Here is an 18,901-nt window from a genome sequence, read left to right as displayed (position 1 = left end):
AGTGGAGGGTCCATTCTGTGGGAAGGACCTGGAACCTCCTGCTCAGCCTGTCCGCTCTCACGTTCCTCTCTCCTTGGACAAACCTTGTCAGTAGAGAGATGTTTCTTCGATGCGCCCATACTAGCAGGTCTCTTGTCAACTCGTAGAGAAAGAACGAGTGAGTCCCGCCTTGTTTCCTTATGTAAGCCAGAGCGGTGGTGTTGTCGGAGTTTATCTGAACTACCCCGTCTCTGACTATCTGCTCGAAGCCCTTTAGAGCAGGCACCTTTCTGACCAGGTGCCTGACACTTCTCTTGATCCCAAGGTTGCACCAAACCCCGTCTCAGACGTGTCTGAATACAATATTAGGTTTGGGTTCCGAACTTCCAGAGACACACCTCTGTTTTCCTCTAGAGGGGGTAACCACCACCTTAAGTGATTTTTCACCTCTAGAGGAATTGGAAATGTATCGGGAGCTGTCCTGTCTTCCAGTTCCAAACCCTTTTCAGGAAGAATTGTAGTGGACGGAGATGAAGTCTTCCTAGAGGAAAGAACTGTTCCAGCGAGGAAAGGGTCCCCAGAAGGCTCAACCATTCCCTCGCTGAACTGCGCTCCTTCCCTAAGAAGCTGGAGACTATTGCGCAACCTTTTGATATTCTCTCTTGAGAAGGAAAAACTCGAAAACCCCGAGAATCCATCCGAACCCCCAGATAAACCTTGTTCTGGCTGGGGATCATCTGAGATTTCTCGAGGTTCACGATTAACCCTAGACCTTATCAGGTCTAGTGTCGTTGAAAGGTCCTCCAAACACTGTTTCTGCGATCTGGCCCTGATGAGCCAGTCGTCTAGGTAGAGGGAGATGTTTATTCCCTTCAGGTGTAGATATCTTGCCACATTCTTCATTAGACTTGTGAAAACTTGAGGAGCCGTGGACAGGCCGAAACACAAGGCCCTGAACTGATAGATCCTTCCCTCCATCATGAAACGAAGGTACTTCTTCGACGAATGATGAATCGGGACGTGGAAATAGGCATCCTGAAGATCAAGAGATACCATCCAGTCTCCTTGACGTAGGGCTGCAAGGACTGAAGCAGACGTTTCCATACTGAACTTCTCTTTCTCTACAAATCTGTTTAGTGCACTTACATCTAGGACTGGTCTCCATCCCCCCGAAGCCTTCGCGACTAGAAAAAGGCGATTGTAAAACCCCAGGGAGTTGTGATCCAGTACTAGTTCGATTGCCCTTTTGTCCCACATTTGTTCCTCCATTTGTCGAAGAGTATCCATCAGTACATGGTCCTTGTATCTGGCGGACAGTTTCCCTCGGTGTTGATGTCAGGGGAGGGCTGTCCTTGAAGGGGATGTAATATCCCTTCTTGATGACTGACATGGACCATGAGTCGGCTCCTATACGTTCCCAGGCTTCCGCAAATTCCTGTAGCCTGGCACCTACTGGTGTTTGGAGGATCTCTTTCTCATTTACCCTTTTTAAAGGGTCGGAAGGAAGCTCTTCCTCGTTTTTCTGTAGCCTTCCTTTTGGAGATTGCTCTAGATGGAGGGCCTCCTCGAAAGGGCTGCTGTGATGGATGAGCCCCTTTCTTGTCTTCATTGGCCACAGGTCTCCTCTTCTTCGATGATTGCCTGAGGAGATCCTGAGTCGCCTTCTCAGTTAGCGAATGTGAAATATCCTTCACTAACTGAGAAGGGAACAAATGCTCTGATAACGGAGCAAAAAGCAAGGCGGCTCTCTGCGAGGGAGAGACGGCTTTAGTCAGGAAAGAACTAAAAACCGCTCTCTTCTTTAAAATCCCCGCACCAAAGAGGGAGGAGACTTCTGCCGAACCATCCTGAACCGCTTTGTCTATGCACGTTAGGATGCTAAGTAAAGCTTCTGGGTTTAGGCCTTCTGCTTCATGGGTCTTTATGGCCAAAACCCCAAGGGACCAATCCAGGAAATTGAAAACTTCCAAGACGTGGAAAAGCCCCTTGAGGAGGTGGTCCATTTCAGAAAGGCCCCATGTCGCTCGGGCCAAGTTTAAAGCCTGCCTTCTCGAAGAGTCTACGAGACTCGAGAAGTCCGATTCTGCCGAAGTAGGAAGAGACAATCCCATGTTTTCTCCAGTCTCGTACCATATGCCTCTTCTGCCCGTCAGTTTGGCCAGAGGCATACAAAAAACCGGTCTCATTTTAAGGAAGGACGACGACTTCAGAGATTTAGCGCTCGAGAATAGAGCGCGCGGAGAAGGAGGAGCAGCTGGAGTCAAAGAATCTTCATATTCTTCCAGAAGGAGAGCCGTAAGAACTTTATAGCTCGAAAGTCCTTCTTTATTTATAACCTCATCTTCCGACAATTCCTCTGGTTCGAGGGGGTCAGGAGGAGAACGCTCCCTTCTTTCACATGTCTCTTCCTTCGACTTTCTTCTTTCCGCAGGCGAAGAACTTCTCGCAGGTGAGGGACTAAGAGATATTGCCTCCCTACGTCTATCAATTGGCGAATCTTGTCTAATTGGCGCCTCGCACCTGGTTGGCGCTTCGTTCCTAGTTGGCGCCTGGCGCCTGGAATGATCTTGGTTATAATCGGGCGCTTTGCGCCTGGCTGGCTCATCACGTCCTGTGAGAACTTCCCTGTTGTAACTTGCATCACTTTCAGGTGTTGTCTGGCGCCTGCTTGGCGCCTGGCGCTTCTTCCTCTTCTACCCCTCGGCTGTCCAGTGCTTCGTTCTCCCCCGAGATGGCCGCCTGTGCGACAACTTCCCTGGAAGGTTCGTTGCACCTGGCAGGAGATCGGTGTCTTGATCTTTTGACAGGCAGCTTATCGTCCTTTCTACGAGGAGGCTCCTTGGATAGGACTCCCACCAAAGAAGCTAGCTGCTCTTGTAGGTTTAACAAGATTTTCTTGGTTGAAGAGTCCCTTTCTTCTTCAAAAGCAGGAGAGGGAGATCTGGAAGGTGCTTGAGGCTCCCTTGCAGCAAAGGGAGTTGACTCCTGTCTAGCTCTCTTGATAACCGATGGAGCTTCTTCTTCAGAAAAGCGCTCGGGGCTAGAGTCCAAAGCAGGCTCTTTCCAGTTCCTCTTCAAAGGTCGGGAAAGATTCGTATCCTTCCACCCGCGTTTCGGTGAGGGAGATCCCGATGAAGAAAAGCACTCACGTAGGACGCTTTTTCTGTAGCGGTCCCTGGCAGTCTGAGGCGTTACAGATCCTGCCGAAGGGACGCCTGATCGGTGGGGATTCTCCACAACCTCCGTACAGCTTTCGACTTTCCTTCTCCTATGGGCCAGGGAGCTTGGAAGAGGTCTAGGCCTGGGAGCGTCGCAGAGCCGACCAGACGCCCCCTCCACTACACTGGGGACACTTACATCACTAGAAATATCACCTTCACTTTGCTTACCTTCCAAAGCCGCCATTTTTTCTTGCATCCTTTGAAGGGAAGCCTTGAGGTCTGCAATTTCCGAAGCCGAATCTGTAGGATTAGCAAACTGTGATCGGCCTGATACAGAGGGAGAATGATTATGAGGAGAAGAAGCTACAGAACTAGATAAGGGTTCGTTAGATCTAGAACTACTTAGGCTTTTAGAAGCCGCTTTCCTCACTCTGTCTCTCTCTAACTTCTTCAAGTAAGAAGTTAGTCTTCCATTCTTCAGCACTCAACCTTTCACACTCATTACGTGTGTTAGCCAAAGAACTCTCAACAACTCTACAACGTCGGCATAGTGTGAGGATCTACCGAAGCCTTCGGCATCCTCACCTTGCAGCCTTCATTCACACACACTCTCACACCAACAATTGAGTCAGACATTTTAAAGAAAAATCCAAAGCCAAGTCCAAAAAAAATTCCACGATAGCGAATGCCAAACAACGATCCAAGTACGTCACCAAAAGTCGGTTGAAAGAAGATCAAAAGCATTGAAAAAAGAATTCCAGTCAGGAGGTAGTAACAACAATGTTGACACCACCGGCAACAGAGAAAATCTGATAGAAAACGGGAATAGTTCCTAGTCCTGCCACCCAGGGCAGGGCGGTAGATCACCTGACCTACCTGTAGCGAGTGCCGTGAAATTTGAATTTCTGTTGGGGACGACGGAGTCTATAGCTAAGTATATATCTGACAGGGAAGTTGAATGTATGAAAACATGCAATCATTAAAGATAAACAAGAAAATCTTCAAGTAGAGTTTTTGTTAAGCCATACACACTACCCACTAGCAAATTTTGGAATTCCAAATCCTCAGCAGCAGGAGAGAGAGAGAGAGAGAGAGAGAGAGAGAGAGAGAGAGAGAGAGAGAGAGAGAGAGAGAGAGAGAGAGAGAGAATGCCAGTTCCTCTATGGAGCTTAATTCTATCATATAGTAATCTGTAAAATACATATATACTATTAAAAACTATGTATTGTATTAAACACACAAACAGAATACAGCTAAAACCTGATTAGCTGCCTGGTTGCCATGATCTGTTAGCCAATGACAACCCGCTACTTCTTATGTTCTATTTATAGAAATTTCTATCACAAAATATGACTTCAAACTGTTGACAAAGTAAGTAAATAAAGAACAACCCTCCCATATTGGTATGAAGAAATGTATTTCATAGTCATAATTATCGTTACAATTCACAAGTTGAATTACAAATATTTTGATCATGTATATTTTTGCATTTTATGGAATGTTTTTGTTGGGGAAAAAATAAATAATATAGTGAACATATGGTCTGAAAAAGGAAAAAATCATTTTTGCTGCAGTAGTGATGTTTGATTACCCAATTAAGTGATCATGTCTTGGCCTAGGTATCTACATATGTGGCTGAATTCTATGTTGTTTTATTATTTATCTTTTAATATGAGGTTTAATTCCAACATCTCTACATTGGTTTATTATTCATACTCTTCAAAAAATAAGAGAAATACAGTATATTTATTGGTATTTATAGGTATACACAGTCATCACTGGTTAAACCAGACTATCAGCTAAGACTGACACCCTCTTCCCCCTATTAGTTCATCTTAACAAGGGTCAACAATACTGGAGAGCTAGCCATTCCTCTTTCATATCCAGGAGGTTGGTGTGCTTCTCAAAGGAGATCAGATGGCCAACAAGGATCTCTCACTTCCTCGCCAACTGGTGTGTCTGCAGGAAGTCATGGGAGATGTTCCACTGGTTGGTTTTACCCTTCTGCAGCCAGAAGTCCCTTGCCATATTTGCGTCATAAACAGTTGTTCTTCTTGAGGGTAACAGACTAGCGAAGGTCGACTACTTTACCTAGTGTTTGACAGGTTCAAGATCATGTCCCCGATTCTCTCTGCCTCATGACAGCAACCGGGTGGCCTATTAGGTGGTGTTGGCAGTACAGGACAACCAACCATGCTGCTTCCATCTCCAGAGGTTAATGTGCTCTACCATCTGCTTAAGCCTAACTTCCGCGAAACACACTTCTCATTGAGGTGTAGGCCCCCTGCTTTTTGGGAGGTGCCTGAGAAAACAAGCAGCTCTGGGAAAGGTTGCTGGGTGATATTTGCATCAGGTTGACTGGGCCTCTCTATCCCATCAAGTCTTCCTTTACTTGCTCGGTCTTTTCTATGGGGTACATGTCACCTTCACTCGCTGCTTGGTCTCTCATCCACTACAGAGCAGATGTGCCCTTTCCCCCTTGAAGCAGCATCTCAAGGGAGATCAGATATCAATGGTAGGAGGATTTGCCACTTCCTTACTAGCCAGGGTGTCTCAGCAAGGAGACATTCCGCCGGTTGTTTTGTTCATCTTCAACCAGAAGGCCCTTGCAGTCTCCATGTCTAACATCCACCATAAACAGTTTGTTCTTGAGGATTAACCCAGATTTGCACCAGTTGACTACTCTACCCAGAGACTGAAACAGGCTTAAAATCACGTCCCTGGTTCTCCCTGCCGTAAATTACTACATGACCTACACCTGTGGCGACGCAACACCTGAATTCAGGCTATTTTCTCCACAGTAGCCATAATACCAGACATGGGGGCTTATCACTATCGAGATACACAGAATACAGACAAAGATCATCCAAGAGGGTTGTACGCCATTAACAAAGAAAGCAAACTATCAAACTAGCGCCCAAAAATCTCACAAATTTCTATGAATTCATTCATTCATTCGGTTACTGGAGAGGTACAAGCACAAAAGGGGAACGGCAAGAAGTGGCAAACCCATTAACATCCCATTCACGTGGCAAGCACAAAAAAATCTCAGCCAAGAAAAATGGGAGACCAAAAAAAACCTCAACCAAGAAAATGGGAGACAATCACATGACAGCCAGTTGCTATGATGACTGAGAAAACAATAGAAGAGGCAGGGTGAATTATGTCTTGTCAGGCCGTTGGCTTTGGCAACAGCAACTAGTTTTTAAGCAAAGACAACTGCAGCAAACCTTGCACTGACTCCAATTATGAAAGCATAAGTTTGTATTCCCATCATATCAAATGTGCTTTGGTAAACATCTTGAAAAAGTTCAATATAACCCTTTTCATGATCAAGTAAATATTTGTTTAATGAAAAAATGTATATATGTAGTTAATTCAATGTCTACCATTAGTTAAAACACCACTTTCGTATAACAGTGTTCTGCAAGTACCTGTAAGACTTGGGGACTAAAAACAACTATCACTAGAATCTTTCTGGACAAAGAATTTTTATCGTAGTTCTCACTTTTCGTCATACTTCTCCATTAATGATCAGAAGAATTTAATAATTAGTTCTTACCTTCATGATTCAACTACGTTACCAAACTGACTGCTTTAGGTTGGCCTTTGAGATAAATTCAAATATATCCAACAAGCCCACCTTACATGAATGAAGAAAAATTTAGTTCATGAAAAACACATCAGCATCAGTGAATGGAGATAGCTTACCTTCTGGGTAGTGATCCTCAACCACAACAATACGACCACCACATTCTTTGGCATTCTTTATAATGGCCTCCTGGTCGATGGGCTTTATTGTGAAAAGATCCATAATTCGAACATTGACACCATCTTGGGCAAGGCTATCAGCAGCAGTCATTGCTTCACGCAGGGTAATAGCAGCGCCAATGACAAGAGCCTTGTCTTCACCAGATGACCTCAAAACATTAGCCTTTCCAATCTGAAATGGTCAACATCAGCACAGTGAATGTAAAGCCACCTAAATTAATTTTCTCTTCAAACCAATAACCAGACTATTTTACAAGCTGAAACTAAATTAAATTGAATCTGATTTACTAAAACCCAGGCTCTGAAGTTATCAATTTCCAATTTCACACCATATCCAGGACACAAAGCCTGCAATAAGCCCAATTATTTATAAAATGCTGCTAAGAAAACATGGCTAGAAAATTATAGACCTTAAAAAGAGACATTACATAAAACTAACCTGGAACTGGTGATCATTATCATAAACTACTGCAGTGCCTGGACGAGAGGTACGGATGAAGCAGATCCCCTGAGTGTTGGCAGCCAACTCACAGGCTCGTTCTGTTGAAACTGCATCAGATGGATAGAAAACTGTACATCCAGGAATACTGCGGAACATTGCTAGATCTTCTAGGGCCATCTGACTTGGGCCATCTTCACCAATACTTACACCAGCATGAGATCCAACACAATTCAGGTTTGTCTAAAAAGTAATAAAACAAACATTTTTGGTAAAACCATCAAACTTTCACTACAACAAAACTAAAGACATTTTTCTAACAATCTTCCCTTCTCCAATAAATCTTCCTATTTCTTTTGACTGCACAGTGTATACAATTGTGTTTAAGAACACTAGCAGTCATGTGCTAAAAAAAAAAAAAATTATCAATCACCTACCAAACACTAAATTATGTACAAGTTAGAATGTTAACCCTTAATGGACGGAGTAATAAATCAATGTGCAGTACCCCAGGCCGGCAAAACTCTGAGGTTGGCTAATTTACAAGAAAAAACACCTCCATGGAAAGCACAAGATATGGAAATGCACAAGATGTAAGAAAAAAATTCTAAAAAATGTTCCCTACCTTCCACGGGAAGTTGAAAATGACTATTTACAATTCCTTGTGGGGCCTCTTTTACAAGACAATCAAATTTCACAAGTTATACATGATTTTTCTAATAAATTTACATTTTGTAAAATTATAATTATAGCTCACACAATATCAAAACAGATAAGAAATAAAATTAATAGCAAATTCTGAGCATATTTATTGTAACATTTACATAAATTTACGGAGAAAGATGCAATTACTTTTTTGGATTTATACATGGTTTTTCTAATATTTCTTTGCACATTTCTTTTAAAAATTACATTTATAACTGGCATACTGTCATAAAAGATAAGAACTAAAACCAACAGCAACCCTTTGGTATATATTTATGAGCAAATTTACAAAGTTGTGCAGAGCAAATTTACAAAGTTGTGCGAAACAGAGGCAGTACATGCTCCTTTGAAGTCAAGAACCCAACTAAATCTCTCATGAGCCACCCAGTGGATTTTAGCCACTAAAAACTACCATTAGTGAATTTATGGGCTATAGAAGTAATGGCACTGCTTTCCCGCCTGATTCCCGCAATTCAATGGAGCGTAATATTCTTACCTACCATGAGTCACTGTCCTCCACCCAAAACCTGTTATTACTACTCATGTGAGCATGTCCGTCCATTAAGGTTAAGAGTAGTTTTACATTCAGGATCACTTTTCTTAACTCCATAATTAACACCAAACTATTTACCAATATGTACTATGGTACAGTAAAGGGAGCAATCAAAATACAGTGTTGTACAAGAAATTCACATACCTGTGAAATAGCTCCCATACGCAGCTGGTCAAAGGCACGAGTAAAGAAAGCAGCAAAAGTAGAAACAAAGGCCACAGTTCTGTCACGGCATGCAGTGCCAATACCTACACCGACCAAATTCTGTTCAGCAATGAAACACTCAATGTACCTGGAAAAAGATTTACAACTGAAGTGTGCAAATAAACTTTGAAATTAAACTTTACATATTAGTCTAATTTACCAAACTTCACACAACTTTTTATATAACTCCAAAGGTCAAGTACTATCATCAGGGAAATTTCAGTTCTTAAAGTCAGCAACCTTTTAAATAAAAAGTTACCATTCAACTCTGTTTTAAAAACATCTTATTGTTCAACTAACTTCATTATAAAATGGTTACTGCTTTTACCGAAACTTGGCAAATACTACACCTACAAACAAATTTCCCACTTATCTTATTCTAAATTTTCTGCTCCTACTAGACCAATATGGCAAACTAATTATTACATACAAAAATTTCAATGAATTCAAGGAACCAACGAATAACATTCAATACGTACAAAGGATTTTTATAAGTCTGGTTATTAAGGTTCAATGTTACGAAATTTCAAGCAAAGCTACCCAAATCCCAAAACTAACTTACCTTTCATTACAACACCAGCTACTCTGCATGCATAACTATGGTCTCACTACAAAAATTCCAAGCTTGTGTCAGTCACAAACCAAGCAGAGCAATCCCCAGTTTGTAAGTTAATAAAATGCTACTCCAGTAACATTATGAATTTTTTTTTTACTCAAGTCAATATCTACCATTTAATCACATTAAAGTTTCTAAAGATTACTGATCAGTGTCTCCTTTGCTTCATATTCTGATAAAACTAATTTCAGTGAAAAAAGATAATTTATTGTAAGATCAATAATTCCAATTTCATTATAGACCAATATGTTATTGTCATGATACAATAAAGTTTTATGCATACTTACCTGGCAGATATATACGATTAATGGCCCACCCAGCCTCCCCTCACGAGACAGGTGGAAGAGAAAATCTGTCTTAGAAAACGGGAATGGTTCCTATTCCCGCCACCCAGCGGCGGGGCGGTAGATCACCTGACCTACCTGTAGCGTGCCGCGAAATTCGAATTTCTATCGGGGACGACTGAGTCTATAGCTAAGTATATATCTGCCAGGTAAGTATGCATAAAACTTTATTGTATCATGACAATAACATTTTTATGCATTCAACTTACCTGTCAGATATATACTTAGCTGATTGGCCCCTTTGGCAGAGGGTAAGAGACAGCTAATTTACTGAAATAGACAAGGAAAACACATACGTTGTAGGTAATAAAATAAATAAAACCTTGGTTCCTATGTGTTTAGACGAAGGGTTGACCTCCTAGCTATTGCTAGGAGTCTGCTTCGTCTCAAGAGCCTCAGCGAGGATGTGACCTATGGCTAAGAGTTCTTGTAGATCTGTCAATGGGGTCTTATCCACTTACCTGACAGAATCTAATGGTTATTTGTCAAAGGGGTCCTATCCACTTACATGACAAAACACCTATGCCTAGTGGCATAATTAAGGAGCACAACACCGATCCCGATCACCTGATCCTCACACGAGGGTTCGTGCTTAACTTGAAAAAGTGTTTATCCCCACAAACCTCTTTCAAACAACCCAAATAATAAAATTCCATTAAATTAAGATTTAACTCACTAGTTAAGGATCAGTGTCGACTCCCTATCCCAGCAACTTATCCGTAGACACGTATAACCCAGAGAGACTTCTCTCTCTTAGGTCAACTTGACATCCTTCATATAATGGGAGGTCAACCCAGAGTTGCATCTCCCGTAAATGACAGCTAATATGTACTTAATGACATATTGTTATGGAAAGAACAAGAATTCATAAAAGCTCGCACTTCATTAGCTTTTAATTCTCAGCTGTTTGAAGGAATCATCAAGATACTCATGAAGTGTTTTAGTGATCACATAGTTTCAAACAAGACCAGGGCTTTCTTAGAAATGGATCTCTTCTGGATGAAGCCTAGAGCCTGGCTGGCACCTCACGCTTGCCTGGTTGGCTCCTCGCGCCTGCCTGGCGCCTTGCGCCTTGCGCCTGGCTGGCGCCTCGCGCTTGTCTGGTGCCTGGCGCCTGGCTGGCTCCTCGCACCTGCCTGGCACCTTGCGCCTGCCTGGAGCCTCGCCTCTGGAGCCTGGCCGGTTCCTCCCCACTTGCTAGAGCTTCGAGCTTGTTAGTGTCTCGAAGATGTCTGTCGATGTCCCCATCGAACTCTCTTATCTGTCCGATTTGTTCGCCTCTAGCAAATCTAAGCCAGGTTGGAGGCCCACTCTTTCTCCTCACCAGACAATGACAGTGATTCTTGGGACTGTCTGCCTCTGGCGTTTTTTACGCCTGTTATGGCATTTAGCGCCTAGTTGGCGCTACATTGTCCGAAAGTCCTAAACAACCACAATAGTTTATCAGGAGACTTTGAGAAGGGTGGAAGACCTTCTTCCCCTTTGAGCTCTCGGCCTCTCCGGCAAGGGGAGGAGAAGTAGTCAACTACATCCATAATTGATATGAAATCTAACAGTACGAGAGATAAGAGTCTTATTCCGAAAAGGATCCTTCGTGATTACTTCTGTTGCTACAGAGATCTCTTCTTACATGTTGGTGAGATTTCTCGTTGTAGAATCTTCCCTATCCTTGCCCGAAGGAAGGGAAGGAGCCTGGAAGTCGAAGGAGACTCAGTAGAAATTGGGCGGACCCCTGATTTCTTAGCTCTTTATATATATCCCTCTCAATACTAACTGGGCAGCATTTTGAGCCCTCATCACATTCCAAAAACTCTGTAGGCAAACTTTTCCACCATTTCTTCTTCTGTAGATGAAAACGTAAGGACCCTGTCTGAACAACGAAACTATCTGGAGCGTTGAGTGAGGAACAGAGGGTTTTAGTTCTTTTGCCAGACATATTATGCTGGCAAGAACCCATTGCCGAGTTCCCATAGAATCTGATGCGAGATTCCAATGCACAAAAAATTCCCTTTTCTTCTTGGTCGTATAGGACCGAGAGAAACGAGGAATTCCCTCATAAAATTTCTGAAAAAAGTTTTATGAGGAGCAGTTCCATCTTGTCGTAACACGGAATCTGAGGACTCCAAACAAAAAGAATCCCATACTCAGTGCATGATATCCTACTCTTATCGTATAGAGGTATCGTATAAAATCCCGAAGATCTTAATTCTCTGCTATATCTAATTCTCCTTGCAGAGACAGAATATAACCTTATACTGCATTGTTGATAAAAGATATAGACAAAGGTGATTCTTCCCTCTGAAAGGGAAGAAAACACCACGTATGTGGTTCAGAGGTATAGGAAGAGGACAGCTTCCCTATTCCCACCAGCAAGATCTGCAGCAAGTCTATGTCTTTACCATGACCTTGCCTTTTACCTTGAAAAAAATCCTCTTACCATGTCTACTTCTGGTCAGTCTGCACGCAGACCGACTCAGAATGGAGAGGTTTTACAGGTCTATATACTGGATTCTAATAGAACCTCCAGAATCTTTGGGAAATTTCTTACGAAACATGCTGTGAGAATCCAATATATTGAAGGCCAAAAATGAAGCATAAAGTATCATCCTTTCTTCCTTTGACGCCCTTTATCTTAACATCTGTTAAGAATTTATATTTAGGGGAAAAAGACTAAAGTTTATTCCCCTTTCTTAAAACTAAAGATGGCGTAAAATGCTACATCTCTTGGGTCAAGAATAATGAAGTAATCTATAGGAAGCCTGGTCGTCTTCCACCTTGCGGAGCGATTATGAAGAAGACTTCTCTCAGGTTTTTTACAACTCTCTCCAATAGATGCTAGACATAATTTCACAATTATTATCGTCTATCGAGAAGTTTCTCACGGACGTGCAACATATTGCAGTGAATCTCTTAAGAATCGTTACGTTCCGTGTCTGATTTCCGAACAGGTTCTCTTTTGTCAACGCGAACCCGGGCGAAAAAAGAGATTCTTGATTCTCTTTGTGATATGAGAGAGCTGTGGCATTGGCCTAAATGCTTAAAATAAATAAATTTTCATAGTTCCTTGGGATCGAACCATTTCGATTAGAAGGGGAACGAAATCAGGAACGAAACTTGCCGTTACTACGCCTCTGTCGAAGAGGCTAGTGAACTCTAAGGTTAATAACTCGCTAAAACGAGAAATTATCTTGGATAGCGCTTCTGGCTCATTGCGCCAGGGTGGCGCTTCTGGCTCATTGCGCCAGGGTGGCGCTTCTGGCTCATTGCGCCAGGGTGGCGCTTCTGGCGCATTGCGCCAGGGTGGCTCTTCTGGCGCATTTGCGCCAGGCTGGCGCTTCTGGCGCATTGCGCCAGGCTGGCGCTTCTGGCTCTTCTGGCGCATTGAGCCTTCTATGTTTTATTCTGTTCTCAGTAGGGTAAAAACTTTTATGTGACATATATAGTCCATTCAGGGAAACAATTTCTGTCACGAAGAGAATGATTCCCAAAAGACTTATCAAACTTATCCTGAGCAATCTTCGTTCTTTAATACGATTATGCTTTCTAAACATGCTTCTCGAAAGCCTGAGATCAGGGAAACAACTTCTGCCACGAAGAAAATGATTCCCAACAGACTTATCGAACTTATCCTGAGCAATCTTCGTTCTTTAATACGATTATGCTTTCTACATATGCTTCCCGAAAGCCTGAGATAACTCCTGCCATAAAGAATCCTCTATAATTCTCTTACATTGCGGTAAACAGAATTAAACTAGGAACACTTTTGTAAGGATACTAGGAATTCAGTTGTCAACCATAGAGTCAACTTCGGTATATGTACAGTATATGACATGATCATACCGTAGTCTTAAGGTGAATTCTCTACTACATTCTTTCCTCGCCGAGGCCGAGAGAGAATGTAAAATCTCCTAACTTCGTTCTTTTTGTCAATAAAACGAATTGGTACTAGACGAAGGAGATCCTAATGAGAAATAAGGATCGAAGAGAATCATTCAAGTTTCCTATCCATGGACATAATGCTGTAATCTATGCTTCTATTACTCGAAAAAGCCTCTAATCAAATAATGCGAGCTCATACAAGTCTTGTCCAATTCCAAACAATTGCAAAGTTCTCATTCTGAAAATCGGTTTGCTGCATATATACAGAAGAGGATGACTTATAATCCTCTTAAAAGTAACGAACTAGGAGAAGGAGGGGTGGCAGAACACAGACTCTCCGAATTCTTGCAATAAAAGGGTTGCTAAGGTCTTGTAAGCTGAAAGACCTGCACCCTCATTGACTTCCTAGTCTGATATCTTCCATCTCTTGTCCCATAATGTTGGGAAAAGAGTGAGTTACCCGAGGAGAGCGCCTCTCTTCATAAGGTAAAGGATTTAAAGTAGAACCAGCTTCATCCTGACAAGGGTTACGTTCCCCTGTGCGACATCTTGAGTACCTGGCAGGTGAAGGCTGATCCTACAAAAAAAACTTCTCTCCAAATCAAACCAATGTGATGGAGACGAAGTCGCTTATGCGACCACTAGTCTCTCTTTCACGAGAAGTATGTTCTTGGGTTCTCTTCCAGAGAAACTTCCCACAGATTCAAACACATCCTGACACGGGCGACAGCCGCCTGTGCGACATTTCGCGCCCCCGTCAGGAAAAACTGATCCCGTGACAAGAAATCTGCAAGAGGATACCCTGTTCAATTTCCCATCTTTCAACACAAAGAAGCTGGAAATCCTGGATGCTGTAAGAATTTTATAATTCGAAAGTATTTCCTCATTGGAGCCTCGTCTTCTAAACTTCTTCCCATTCGAGAAGATCAGAAGGAGATTAATCCCTTTCATAGGTTATTGTTCCTTAGACCTCACTTACTGTAAAGGCGAAGGAATTCTATCATTGAGAGACTGTGACGTCACCGCTCTATCCTGTGGCACCTATCCACATACTGACCAGACCCCACGTTACTGAACTTCATTGATCGGAAGAGAAGCGGTATTCAACGTGGTATGGCCTTTGGCTATGTGCCTTCCCCATGGCATTCCTTCATGCGCTTTTGGGAGGATCTTTCATCATGGTAGACGTCTAAGCAGGCACCTGGCACTTGACTTGCACCTCGTGCCTAGATGAAGCTATGCTTAGTAATGATACTATAACCATCCAATTTTCCTCTTTCTTTATTCATAACATAAACGAGATATCTTGTATATTCATAAAAGAAATCTTCGTTGATGATTCTTCCTTCTTCCTCATCCGCCGAGGGTAAGGAGGTTTAACCATAAGGGGGAAACACTGTTTAGGATGCCTTTCCAATGGCTATCCCTGGCAGTCTGGGACGTTTTACAGACACTGCCGAGGGGACGCCTGATCGGTGGGGGTTCTCCATAACCTCCGTAAGGCTTTCGACATTCCTTCTCCTCTGGGCCTGTGAGCTTGGAAGAGGTCTAGGCCTGGGAGCGAGATGAAGCCGATCAGACGCACCCTCCATTGCAATGGGGAAACACTAATTCACTTCTTACCTTCTAATAGCTCGCTTTTGGAGCTATATTCCTTTATCTTCAAATTGCAATATGAATTTGTAGTTCTGTAAAGTAAGAAGTGATGAGGATACAACACTACTAGTACTGTTAATGCTCTAACTGCTCGTTAGTACGAGAGCTATAAAACTTCTAAAGGAAGCGTTAAAACTAGTTTCTATGTTTTTCTGACTTCCTCGATAAGGAAGTTAGCTCAATCAATTTGACTTTTGATTACCCATTAATGAATAAATATTAATATTTCCCTTCTTGCAAACAATGTAAGTGTTCTACCGAAAAACTACCGAAAGTTACACGTTACCTGGTATTTCTTTCGAAATTTTCGAAGCCAAATTCGTTTTAAAACAGTTAATAAACGTATGCCGAACCAAAGACCCAGTACTTCCCTGCAAAAGATAGCCCAGAAGAGTCGATGGCGATGGGAAACACGAAAATCCAAATCAGGAGGAACTGCAAACGTATGTTTACATTCCAAACGATAGAGAAAATCTGTCTTAGAAAACGGGAATGGTTCCTATTCCCGCCACCCAGCAGCGGGGCGGTAGATCACCTGACCTACCTGTAGCGTGTGCCGCGAAATTCGAATTTCTATCGGGGACGACGGAGTCTATAGCTAAGTATATATCTGACAGGTAAGTTGAATGCATAAAAACTATTTCTGGGCTCAGTCGTGTCGCTGCGCGAAAATATCCTTTAATCTATTATTTCTAGGGTAAATGTACTAACACATACCAGAGAATAAATAAAATAAAAGAAAAGGTCACTATAATGACTCGCTCACCCTCAAGAGGGTGTCGGTATGAACACTAGGCGAGTGAGACCACTACCACGAGCCAAATACCAATAGAAATCTCCCCACAACAAAAACCCTCCATGAGGAGAGACCGACCCCACAGAGTGAGCAGCTCGTACTACTACTACTCCATCCCATGGCTGTGCCGACTGCTGCGCCGCCTAGTGGCCATCCTTTCAGTTAGCACTCACGAGCAGACGTGATATTTTTCTCTCCGTGTTTTTGTCCCGCCCTTCTTTCGTTGGATTTATCTATGATGGAGCGTGCAGCTATTGCAGCAGCTAAGTTAAGTACTCAGTATTTATGGTTAGTTGGTTTTTTGTTTCCGGCCCTCGTCAGTATTTGCCGTTTTTTTTTAGTATAAATACGTACTCGGGTCGGAAGCATGGCAGCATGGTTCTGCCGCGTGGTGGGTTCGTTCTCGGTCTCCCATACCTAGAACATCCCATTCTCTATGTACGCTCTATTATTTATTATCCGTTTTACTTAGGGTACTGTCTACTCAGGTTTGTCATGCATGCATGTCTTTTACCTTATGTAGACTTCTTCTTTCCCAGACCCTAGTCCCGGCTCTTAGTATCGCCTCTGACTAGCTTTGAGTGGTAGACTTTCCTTCGGGTTAGTCGTACACTCCTGGATTTTTTCTCCTACTTTATTGTTTTCTTTCTTTTATTTATTTTATTATACCATGTATTTTGTTATGGTTAGGTTAGTTGGGCGTCTGGCTTAGCCTAGGTCCTGGCTCCTTGAGCCTATGCTACCGCTCATCAGTTCGGTGCTTCCCTATAGCATCTCTCTGATCAGTCGGTTTTGGCCCAGTGGGTCTCTATGCTACCGCTTTTCAGTTCAGTTGCTCCCGATAGCTTCTCTCTGATCAGTTGGTTTGGTCCTAGGTTTAGTTGTCTTATTTTAGCCTTACCGTCTCGTGGTCACTACGCGATCACGAGAACAGCCAGACGCCTGCCCAGTCCCTTCCCCCTCCTCCCGCTCTTCCATAGAGTCGGGGGAGGGTGGGGCAGTCTGCCCACGCTCGCTCCCTCATACCGAGCATGCCTCCCTCTCCCCCCAGGCGGAGGGGCCAGGGAGACGGGACAGACCCAGACTGGACGCGACCTCTCCGGCTTCTCGGTCCGGCCCAAGGTTGGTGATGTGATGGGGGTTCTGGCCTTTCCCCCCATCCGTTGCTTCCTTGTCGCTCCGGTTCGCTCGAGCCTATATGTCTCCTCGCTCTTCCCGACCTTGCTAGGTCTCCTTTCATGATCGGAGTCCTGGCATCCAGCGGGAATTTGTTTGTCCACCCAGTAGGGTGTGGACCGGAACATACAGTGGGGTCCCTGCTAACCGTACCGTATTGCTGAGTTACTACACTCCGCTACGCAACTGGACTTGCTCCGGTTGTTTGTTTGAGTTTTAGGTTTAAGAGTTATTAGATTAACTATAAGGTTTATCTTAAGTACCTTAAACCTTTTCACCCCCCCTCCCCTACATGTTTTACCGGATTCTCCGGGATTATAGCCTATTCAGGCGGGGCAGGGGGGGGTTATGCTAAAATTTTTTCCGAGCTCCGGCATGCAACGGAGTTTTTCTGTCCTTTAGCCTGTAAGTGTTATTCTTTAAGATACTCATGTGTCTTCCCACTTACAGGCCACCAACTGTGAGCATCCGGGATGCGCCGCCACACTTCAGGACCCATGTGGACACGAAGTTTGCCGGTCCCATGCTCCATGCGCGACTCTGCACGGGGAACTCCAGGTCTGGTACATGAGACGTGTACCATGTTACGATCTGGTGAGCCAGCTTTTAGAAGGGGTGAGTATTCCATCTCCGGTAGCTGCTCCGCTTCTGTTTTAGTGCTTAAGTTTTCATCATCCACTTTAACTTAAGGCATCTAAGTTTAAGTTATATTAAGTTTTAGTTTTAAGTGATTCTTAAATCTAACCTACGCCTCTCTTCCAGGCGCCGGCAGTGAAGGATACCGCACTGGCAACCCTGCGGGCCTGGGTCGGCGGTTTGGGAAGAACGCCGCCAAGGGTATGCCTTACATCTTGGAGAAGCGGTTGGCGCTGTTAATCTTCCCCGGAGGCAAGGCGACAGGATACGTCGACCCAGTAGAGGCGGCCCCTACTATCGCCTTCATCCAACAACAGCTGCTGCCTCATTAACTGATCAAGACCAGGATATCTCCACAGAAGTCGCGACTTTAGATATTAATGTAGAACCTATGTAGGTTGTAGACGACCTGTTGGTCGAGGTAAGTAGGGTGGACACCCAAGGGTCACCCTTGGGTGTGACTGTTTCTTCTACTCCTGCAACCTCTCATCCTTCCAAGGGTTTACAGGTGATGAATTATATATCCTCTGACGCTTCGGTTAGACCTAAGGTCAAGGGTCAAGCAGTGAAATCCTTGTCTAAGACGTCGTCGTCGTCTAAGAAGTCGACTTCCGGGCGTCATCCGCCTCACGTAAGTCTCCGGCTGCGAATCCCGGAGCAGAAAAACAAGTCTAAAAATTCTTAGCTCCGGCTCTAAGTCCTCGAGGAGTAAATCCTCCCAGAGAGAGATCTCGCACCCCGGGCAGATGTCACCAGTTCCGCTACCCTTGGTTCCGATTCAGAGCCACCCCTCCACCTCCGCAGCAGCTCCGGCCTTGGACTCCAATGCTGGCCTGTTGCAACAGGTGGGCGACCTGGTTGGGTCCCTAAAGAGTAGCATGGAGCAAATGATCTCTCGTCTGTCGGATAGGATTACTTCCCAGGACTCCATTATAGCCGGACTGAGAGAAGTCCCTCTAGCCTCTCCTTCACTTTCCAATACGAGT

The 18,901-nt window shown here is 43.7% G+C and overlaps 1 protein-coding gene across 2 annotated transcripts in view; it reads right to left on the bottom strand.

Moving 5' to 3' along the window:
- LOC135214483 (transketolase-like protein 2) overlaps positions 1–18,901 on the bottom strand; it is an 89,202-nt gene that overhangs the window by 10,635 nt on the left and 59,666 nt on the right. For both annotated transcript variants that reach the window (XM_064248836.1, XM_064248834.1), the window contains exons 7-9: positions 8,753–8,900; positions 7,351–7,593; positions 6,852–7,083 (exon numbers count right to left, since the gene is read on the bottom strand). In XM_064248836.1, the coding sequence (XP_064104906.1) occupies positions 6,852–7,083; positions 7,351–7,593; positions 8,753–8,900 (623 nt within the window). The remainder of the gene's footprint in view (positions 1–6,851; positions 7,084–7,350; positions 7,594–8,752; positions 8,901–18,901) is intronic.

This window comes from Macrobrachium nipponense, chromosome 45 (genome assembly GCF_015104395.2).
Source record: "Macrobrachium nipponense isolate FS-2020 chromosome 45, ASM1510439v2, whole genome shotgun sequence".
In the NCBI taxonomy this organism is placed as follows: Eukaryota; Metazoa; Arthropoda; class Malacostraca; order Decapoda; family Palaemonidae; genus Macrobrachium; species Macrobrachium nipponense.
This window is presented reverse-complemented; position numbering and strand designations above follow the sequence as displayed.